The sequence below is a fragment of the Crocodylus porosus genome, unplaced genomic scaffold, assembly GCF_001723895.1.
Source record: "Crocodylus porosus isolate Cpor-Errol unplaced genomic scaffold, CroPor_comp1, whole genome shotgun sequence".
NCBI classification, from domain to species: domain Eukaryota; kingdom Metazoa; phylum Chordata; order Crocodylia; family Crocodylidae; genus Crocodylus; species Crocodylus porosus.
The window spans coordinates 47,878,579-47,887,067 of record NW_017728907.1 but is presented as its reverse complement, the minus strand read 5'-3'; the positions used below and the strand labels follow the sequence as shown (position 1 = coordinate 47,887,067).

The 8,489-nt window shown below is 51.8% G+C and overlaps 2 protein-coding genes across 3 annotated transcripts in view; one reads left to right on the top strand and one right to left on the bottom strand.

The window, feature by feature from the left end:
- LOC109307432 (vitamin D3 hydroxylase-associated protein-like) overlaps window positions 1-2,167 on the top strand; it is a 13,659-nt gene extending 11,492 nt beyond the window's left edge. The window contains exons 12-15 of the mRNA XM_019531361.1: window positions 188-227; window positions 755-863; window positions 1,685-1,830; window positions 1,971-2,167. Of these exons, the coding sequence (XP_019386906.1) occupies window positions 188-227; window positions 755-863; window positions 1,685-1,830; window positions 1,971-2,099 (424 nt within the window). The 3' untranslated portion in view covers window positions 2,100-2,167. The remainder of the gene's footprint in view (window positions 1-187; window positions 228-754; window positions 864-1,684; window positions 1,831-1,970) is intronic.
- A 476-nt stretch (window positions 2,168-2,643) lies between these two features.
- On the bottom strand, window positions 2,644-8,483 carry NSUN4 (NOP2/Sun RNA methyltransferase family member 4). Of its 2 annotated transcripts, XM_019531365.1 has the most exons (8): window positions 8,450-8,483; window positions 7,985-8,255; window positions 7,879-7,942; window positions 6,910-7,064; window positions 6,152-6,306; window positions 5,329-5,453; window positions 3,308-3,655; window positions 2,644-3,261 (listed from the first exon to the last, which is right to left on the bottom strand). In XM_019531365.1, the coding sequence occupies exons 2-7, from the start codon at window positions 8,199-8,201 to the stop codon at window positions 3,379-3,381; spliced, it is 993 nt and encodes a 330-aa protein (XP_019386910.1). In that variant the 5' UTR covers window positions 8,202-8,255; window positions 8,450-8,483; the 3' UTR covers window positions 2,644-3,261; window positions 3,308-3,378. The 2 variants fall into 2 exon arrangements, with proteins under 2 accessions (XP_019386910.1, XP_019386909.1); XM_019531364.1 differs by having other exon boundaries at window positions 7,879-8,255.
- Window positions 8,484-8,489: the final 6 nt, after the last annotated feature.

Here is an 8,489-nt window from a genome sequence, read left to right as displayed (position 1 = left end):
ACCCGACCAGCTATGAAACTATGAAACTGAACCTGCCTGGAGCAGGGGGTGAACCAGATGTGACCACCCCAGGGCCCTGCTGGTCAGTGATTCTCTCATCTCAAATGGACAGCGCTGCTCCCACCTCAGCTACGCTGCCTTTCCAGCTGCTTGAACCTCATCTGAATGCCTCCGTTTCAAATTCCAGGTCAGTCAAGGCGATGTGGCAGCATCAAGCCAGCATAATGGTAAATACGAGGCTCCACATGTGCAGAACACAAAGCGCGCGCCCTACCAACGAAGCACAGTCGGGATGCACTGGCACTCGCCGTGGCCAGCCCGAGACCCCAAAAGCGCGAGTCGGACCCTAGAAATCCTGATTTGTTCTGCTGTAGAAGTGTTGGGCTGTTTTACTGGCCTTTGGCATCTGGAGCCTATGAGCTGCCCTGGACTCATAGTCACTCTTTCTTCTACAGCTCAGAGCCAGGTGCTGATCCCCCGAGTTAATTCTCCCATACCCGGGGAGGGGCTGAAGACCCCTGGGCTTAAGGCTGCTGAGCTTTTCTATTCACTGAGCTGCTCCTCACCTCAGCTGGGGACACATTGCTCAGCACATCGCTGTTGTCAGCGTGGTTCGGTCCCATCCCCAGGGCTCTGTAGGGCGGGCGTATCTCCCCGCTGCGCTCCAAACAGCCCTATGCCATAGTATCACCCCCATACCACAGCTGGGCAGCTCCAGGTATTTTATGGCTCCCTTCCCACACTCTCCCCCCAGGCCTACCGCACAGAGTTCATTGCCAAATGGAAGAAACTCCAGCTGGACGTGGTGCTGTGTCCGGTCCTGGGTCCAGCCTTCACCCTTGGCTATCCAGGGAAGCTCCTGGGTAAGGGGGCAAATGGTGTTTCTAGGATCTGGGAGTCATCCTGCCAAAGAGGGCTGCTGGCTGCCAGTGCGATGACCACCTCCAGGTCTAGTGGGTAGGACCCCAGGCAAGGGGATAGGAAGCCAGAGGCCTGGTCCTGGTTCAGCTATTAACCCTGTGTATCAATCTGGACGTACCAACTGGCATCATGTGCCCTCGCAACCTCATCTCTCTGCCTTGTAAGGTCCTTGGGGCAGAGACTAGCTGTGGGCGAGACCTATACAAGGCAAAGGGTGGTGTGAGTAGCGAAACTACTGCTTCTTAATAACACAGCTGTTTCACCCGGCGCTGACACCACGCTGCTTTGTGCAGCACAGCAGAGAGGTTGAACATTCACTGCAAAAAGGAAAAGGAAGCTCTCCCGCACACTTCAGAGGTATTAGGCAGATATAATGCTTCATTTGACACAGGAAGAAACCTAGGCACAAAAGTTAAATGCTTTGCCCAGGGCCTTTGAGGGAGTCAGTGTCAGAGGTGGGATTAGCACCCATGAATTCCCATCCAGCCTGCAGGACATGAGCACACTCTCTACCCATACGACTGAAGGCACTTTATGCTGACACTATCATGTTGCACACGTGCTGTGCTTGCAGGGTCCGTGGTGACCATCCATGACTTGCTTGGGGAGGGGTTGAGCTATGGCAGGTTTCCTACTAGGGTGACACACGGCATGTGTTTGAAGGAGATGTACTCAGCAGCTTTTGTGCACTCTTGGGGTCCAAAACCCTGCACTGCCTTGCTGGCCTCCCTGCGACTGATCTTCTGCATATTGCTCCTCCCAGCGGCTGTTTCCTCCACCATGTTGTACAACGTCTTAGACTTCCCCGCTGGGGTTGTGCCGGTCACCACAGTTACGGAGGCTGATGAAGAAGAGCTGCTACATTACAGAGGGCACTACGATGATGCATGGGACAGGAGGCTGAGAAAGGTCAGCCAGCAAGCGGGGTGTGGGGTGGGGGCTGAAGACACACGAGGTCCACTCCTGCAGCTGAAGAACTTATTAGATGGGAGGTGCCTGATCTGCAGAGTCCCCTGGATAACATCACATTGCTCCTGTCTCCACTGCAGGCTGTGGAAGGAGCCGTGGGGCTGCCCGTGGCTGTGCAGTGCGTGGCCCTGCCATGGCAAGAGGAGCTGTGCCTTCGCTTCATGAAGGAGGTGGAGACGCTGGCCTGCGAGAGGAAGAAATGCACGTGACCTGGGGGTCTGCGACTGTAAGAAAGCCAGCTGGGTTCCTCAATGGTCAATAAAAGAATTACAAAGCACACCCGCCTTCCTTTGCCTTCACCAGAGCATTCAGATTGTTCCAACACCTTCACACACATCTCTGTTGCGACTGTCCGTGTGGAGTAAAAGCGAACGAGTCAATGGAGCACAGCCAATAACACATCTGGAATAGTCCCAGCAAAAACCAAGTAAGCAAAAATAATCCATTCCCCTAGCAGGTCCGTACCAGCACAGACTCTTTGCACCAAAATCTAGAGATCAGTCAGTCTAAAAGACCACCTGCATCAGATAAAGGAAGCAGCCAATTCCTCTAAACACTGTTTAAAGGCTTGAGCATGAGCCAAGCCCAGAAAGATGGATGTGGGGAGGTGTTTGTTCGCATGTGCAAGGTTACATCCAAGATGAAAGCAGAGAGAGAGGAAATGCCTTCATCCAAGCTCAGATCATCCTCTGAACACCTGGAGAACAGGTTCCTTAGTGAGAAGAGAGACAAGAGAAAAGGTGACAGCAATAAGCTGCTCCAAAACCCTGTATTTGAAAGGCAGCTCTTCTGAAGGATCCAGCTGGCAGGGCACTGAGCTGGGACACAGGAGACCTTGGTTCTATCCCCAGCTCCTCCGGTGACCTGCTGTGTGAGCTGAGGCACGTCACTTGTGTATGCTCTGTGACTCAGGTTTCCTCCCTGTAAAAACAGGGCTGAGGATGTATCCCTTCTCTGTGAGATCCTTGGGGATTTCTGGCTAAGCAGTGCCTGGTAAGAGTTGAGCATTGTTAGCACTCAGCAAATCCTCTGAAGAATCTGAATGGGCAGGAGGCTAGACCCGATGATCTTGCAAGGTCCCTTCCAGCCGTAATGTCTAGGAAATCTATGAATTCAGAGCATTTGGAGAGACCAAACTACTTGTTTCCTACTCAAAAGCACTAGTCCCCACTCTCTTTCTTCAGCCATAGCTGCTTTTTAAATCAGCAGAAGGTTGAGAAAAGAGGAGTTACAAACTAGCGAGATAAAAGAGTCCAGTGCCCAGAAAGAGGCACAATACATTTCTCAAAGATTATATTTGCATCATTTATTCTCAGTGATCGGAGCCGAGTGCCGACTTCCTTCAGGGGGTTACATAGCAGTTCCTCCTTCCTTGGAAACTTTAGGTATTGCATTAGTGCCTGTAAAACAGCAAGATCATCTCTACTCAGTTGTCACTAGGTAAACCAATGCCCCGATCTTAACTCCCCCTGGGAGGAGCTGTCATGCTCACTGGGTCCGGCGTAATTTACAGAAGTACATGGGGCCAAAGTTGGCCGTGAGGTGAGGAAGGACAAGCTCCCCAACCCTGCATTCAGCATAGAAAGAAAATGTGTCCTGGAAAAGTCTCCGGAAACAGCTCAAGTCTTCGACGTGGACGCCAATGCCGAACTGGGTTTCTGCCACGTTGATGGCGCTCTCAACGACGTACTCGTTCTGCAGCTGAGAGAGGGAGCACGTGGAGTACACGACTTCCCCTCCTGGCTTGACAGCAAGGATTCCAGCACTAGACATGAGAAGAGCAAGAACAGGGTGACTGGACGTAAAGGACTGAGCCCACACTGTGACTGCATGTGCACGGGACATGAACGTGCAGCTAACAAGGGCTGCCAACATGACAGGAAGGGCTTCAGGCTAGATGGTCCTGCCAGCACTGCAGCTGCAGGAGAATTTAACACTGTAGTGTTACTAGTGCTTCACCAGATGAGAAACTGGAGCAGGACAGTTTATTCTACTAGCCTAGTTTACATCTTGCATCACCAATGTACTCCAGGCACGTGGGACAGGCCAAGAGTATGCGCAGAGGAAGACAGTTATGTGGGTAAGACCGTAGGTTGGGAATCCAAATTTTGGCTTTATCTTTGTCACAGGCTTCAGGTGTGGCCCGGACAATTCATATAGGCCCCAGTTCCGCATCTGAAAAAAGTAGGTAATAATATTCCTGCTCCCACCAAAGGGTTGCCCTGTAGTTACAGGAAATTGTGTGAATTCTCTGAACAAGGTATAATTTGAGTAATGGTTCCTCTAGGCTATGAACAGACTTTGTGTTTGTCCCTGGACAAGCTGTGCCTGTGTTTGTCCCAGAACAAAAATATCCCAGGATCGGTCTGTACACACATCGCCCTTCTAAATAGGGTTTAGTGAGCAACTGAAGGCACTGCTGCTTTTCTACCATTGATTCAATAATGCAATCCTGGGATAACTGTACAGACAACTTTGCAGTACCCCAGAATACTGTTACTGCCTCTTATGAGGTAAACTTCCTCAGGACTTTGCAATATCCCGGCACAAGGAACACAGACATCTGTATAACTGCACTTTGTCCCAAGATGGAATGAATTTATCCCAGGATAAATGTGACGTCCGTTTGCAGAACCAGACACAATCCCATGCACTAAGGACCTGGGGGTTACAATGGAAAATAAGATGAACATGAACCAACAATGTGCCCTTATTGCCAAGAAGGGTAACGGCATCCTGGGCTGCATTGGTAGGAGCGTTGCCAGCAGATCGAGGGAAGCAATTATTCCCCTCTGCTCAGCACTGGGCAGGCCACATCTGGAGTCCTGTGTTGAGTTTTGGGCTGAGCACTACAGAAAGGACATGGAAAAGGGAGTCCAGTGGAGGGCAACAAAAATGGTTGTGGGCTGGGGGACAGGACTGGTGAGGAGAGGCTGAGGGAACTGGGCTGATTTGGTTCGGACAAAAGAAGACCGAGGGGGATTGAACAGCAGCCGTCACCTCCCTGCAGGGGGGCTGCAAAGAGGATGGAGCTGGGCTGTTCTCCGTGGGGGCAGACGACAGGACAAGGAGCAATGGGCTCAAGACAGGACAAGGAGCAATGGGCTCAAGTTGCAGCAAGGGAAGTTGAGGTTGGATATTAGGAAAAATCTCTCATGAGGAGGGTGGTGAAGCACTGGAACAGGTTACCCAGAGAGGTTGTGGACTCTCCATCCTTGGAGATTTTTAAGGCCCAGGTAGGCAAAGCCTTGGTTGGGATGAGCTAGTGGGGCTGGTCCTGCTTGGAGCAGGGGGTTGGACTAGATGCGACCCCTGAGCTCCCTTCCAGCCCTCAATGTCTAGGATTCGAAGAAACACCTTGTTCCGCTGAGCTCGAAGGTCCCTTTCATAAACCAGAAGCACTGACTGATCGCATGAATCGTGCGGAAGGTCACTCACACCAACAACTGCATCTGCAGCACCGGCAACTGCTTACGCTCCTTCGTCCTCGCCCGGGTGAACAGGTTGTTGTCATCCTCCACAACCGAGTGCCTGTCCGTTGTGCAGGGAACATCCACAAGCACCTGCATGACCAAGAACTGGGAACTTAGATCAATTCTCCACCCCATTAAGGCTTGGAGAGTTGCAGTCCTTTCCCCACTTCCTCCACTTCCCCTCTCCCCACACATTTCCTCTGCTATTCCACTCTTTAAGCAGTGTCCTTGGCCACAGCCTTAGAGGGCAGGTACACACACACTCTGCACTGTTACTGATGGGTTGCTTGTGATGGCTGGAAACCCTATGGAAAAGAATTTCAAGTTTTGGGTAACTTCATACATGCCCCTTTATCTCCATCTTCATGCATTCCCCTTCATCTCTAAGGCCAAGATTATACTGACAGCACTTCACTGGTACAGAGTACCAGCAAAGGGCTCGCATGTCATTCTAGATATGCTTTTAAAAAAGCATATCGGCCCCACATAGTGGAACCACCTCCCAATGAGCAAAACAAACTGTGGCAACAAAACCAGACTTATAAAACCGACTGCAGTTGGCAGTACAGATGCAGGCTAAAAGAAGAGAGAGTAAACCTCGGGCTTCAGGGCATTGCCTTCATTATGTGATCAGTTAGAGAGAAAATCCCCTTCCCCTGCCATGCAGAAGCCTGTACAGCTGGATAAATGGCTGCCTCTCTCTGAAGCATCCTGTATTTTCCCTCTACCAAGGGCAAAAAATTAAATCAGATAGTTACACCATTTTGGCTGCATTTCCAGTCACTCACCCTATCGAACGTGTCTTTCTCCACTTGCTCCCAGTCCCTTCCATCCCACATGCTGACTAACACATTGTTCCTAACGGTCTTGGGGAGGTAACTGTGGAGAATCTGATGCAGCCGTTTAATTCGGGAAGCAGAGATGTCGTTGGCTGTCAGGTGCCCTGTGGTGAGGAATAGCACATCACACAGACACTGAGAAAGACAAAATGTAAAGTCAGCTCCATAACCCTAAGGGAGGGGTGTCTATGATATGGACTTCAGCCCACAAGGTCAAATGAGATCAATACCCCTGCCCCAGGAGATTAACAACAAATGGGTATTTTCCTAGTGTGGCCTTCTGCTTGACCCATCAAGAGGAAGGCTCGTGTCAATACATCTGAGTGACCTCCATTTAGCCACCACTTCAGAGCTAGGATAGCTAGAGAGAATCATCAGATAAAGATCTTAAGTTGCAGCAAGGGAAGTTGAGGTTAGATAGCAGGAAAAACTTGCTCACGAGGAGGGTAGTGTAAAGCACTGGAACAGGTTACCCAAAGAGGTGGTGGGGTCTCCATCCTTGGAGGTGTTTAAGACCCAGCTAGACAAAGTCTTGGCTGGGACAATCTAGTTGGGGATGGTCCAGCTCTGAGCAGGGGGATGGACTAGATGTGACCTCCTGAGCTCCCTTCCAGCCTTCATTTTCTACGATCCTACAACTAAGATGATCCTAGTTGTTTTCCAAAGCACCAGTTGTAGACAGAAAAGGAAAGCCAGGGGATACTTACTGCAGCATCCGGTTTGTAAAAGAGCCAGGGTCTTGCCACCTGGTGCTGCGCACAGGTCAAGGACAAGGTGCCCAGGCTGTACATTGAGAGCCAGGACAGGCAAGAGAGATGCTGCATCCATCAGATAGTAGCCAAGAATCCCCACAGTGTCCGGTCTAGAGATTGCAAGACAGTGAGGGGAAGGGAAAAACCCAAGCTGAGGCAAAGCATGCCGATTTAAAAGCAGCTAATACTAACACACGTTCATGGCACCCTGCCCACACTAATTACACCTGTCCTACACTTCAGATAAAAGACAGTCTGGAGGGATACAACCATATTTCACACTGGGTCAAAAAGTGCAGGGAGTTTTTGTTTTAGACTTTGTACTAGTCTAATTTTGTGAAGCCTTGGTTCTGTCTGGTGAGAGACAGCAAATAATAATTCCCGGTTTGCTTTCTCTTTGCCATTCAGTATTGTGTAAACCCTTCTCAAGCCCCCCCAACATCTTTCTCTAACTTGACCAATCAGGTAATGATCACGCTCATTTCCCAGTCAAAGAATGACTCCTTAAATACCATTTCCCTGACTCCAGGCCCGTCCGCTTATAAACAGCCCAATGCAGTCTAGACTAAAATGCTGCCTGCCCTCTTGCTCCCCTCTCCCTAGATTAACAGCATATCTACAACACGTCCCACAAGCTCTGAAGAGAGCGGCACAAAAAATCAACTGCCGAGCCATCAAAGCAACCCACGAAAACAACATTCCAACACAGCTGAGCAAATCCACTGTGTGTTGTGGCCGGTCCAGGGCCAGGAGGGGAAGCGTGACTTCGGATTCTCCTCTTAAATAGTCCTAGTTGCTACTCGAACGCAAAGACCGAACCTCCGCATTCAAGAAAAGACAGCTGAAGCAGCCCCGCGGGTTCGGTGCGAAACCCCTCTCTTTGCAATCGGAGTCACAGCACCAGGAGGGTGCTGTTGTGCCCACCTGGCGGGAGAAAAGCGGCTGATATCTCCTTTGGAGAAGGTGTAACACTTGATGTTGGGGCTCACGGATAGAGACGGCACGACGGGCGCTTCCGTCGGCTCGCTCGGGGGTGCCGGCCCCTCGCCCCCTGCTTGCTCAGCAGGGGAATCCCGCCGCCCGTTTTGCGCTGCATAAATAAAGTCCGTGGTGCACAGACCCTCCAGGTCCCGGACAACGCTGTCAACTTGGGAGAAGTTGTTGACGAGGGCACCATATTTCGGCGCCGAGAGCAGGCTGACACGGATCGAGGGCCAAAGGGGGCCAAACTGCATGCCGTAGTTCATGTCGAAGACCTGCAGAGCCTGCTGGGTGGCCGGGATGCGGGGCAGCGTGGTCGCCTGCGGAGGAAGGCAAAGAGCAGGCGTGAGAAAGCCCCAGCCAGCCCCGCGGGTGCCCGCTCCCCCGTGGGAAAGATGCTGGCGGGCCGGGGAAGCCTTTAGGCGAGGGACCGGGCCTGGCGGAAGCCGGGCAGCGCGGCTGCGGGGCTCCCCGGGCGCGGGCAGCGGGTGCCTCCCCGGCCCCCCGCACTCACCCACTTCTCCTTGTAGCGGTAGCGGCGGGGGGCGCTGCCC

Excerpts from the sequence above, each read along its gene's own strand:
- NSUN4 (XM_019531364.1), bottom strand. The coding sequence starts at position 8,201 with ATGAACTACGGCATGCAGTTTGGCCCCCTTTGGCCCTCGATCCGTGTC. Across the intron at positions 6,307-6,909 it reads TTTACAAACCGGATGCTGCA|GGCACCTGACAGCCAACGAC; the intron begins GTAAGTATCCCC and ends TCCTCACCACAG. Across the intron at positions 5,454-6,151 it reads AGAAAGACACGTTCGATAGG|GTGCTTGTGGATGTTCCCTG; the intron begins GTGAGTGACTGG and ends TTGGTCATGCAG.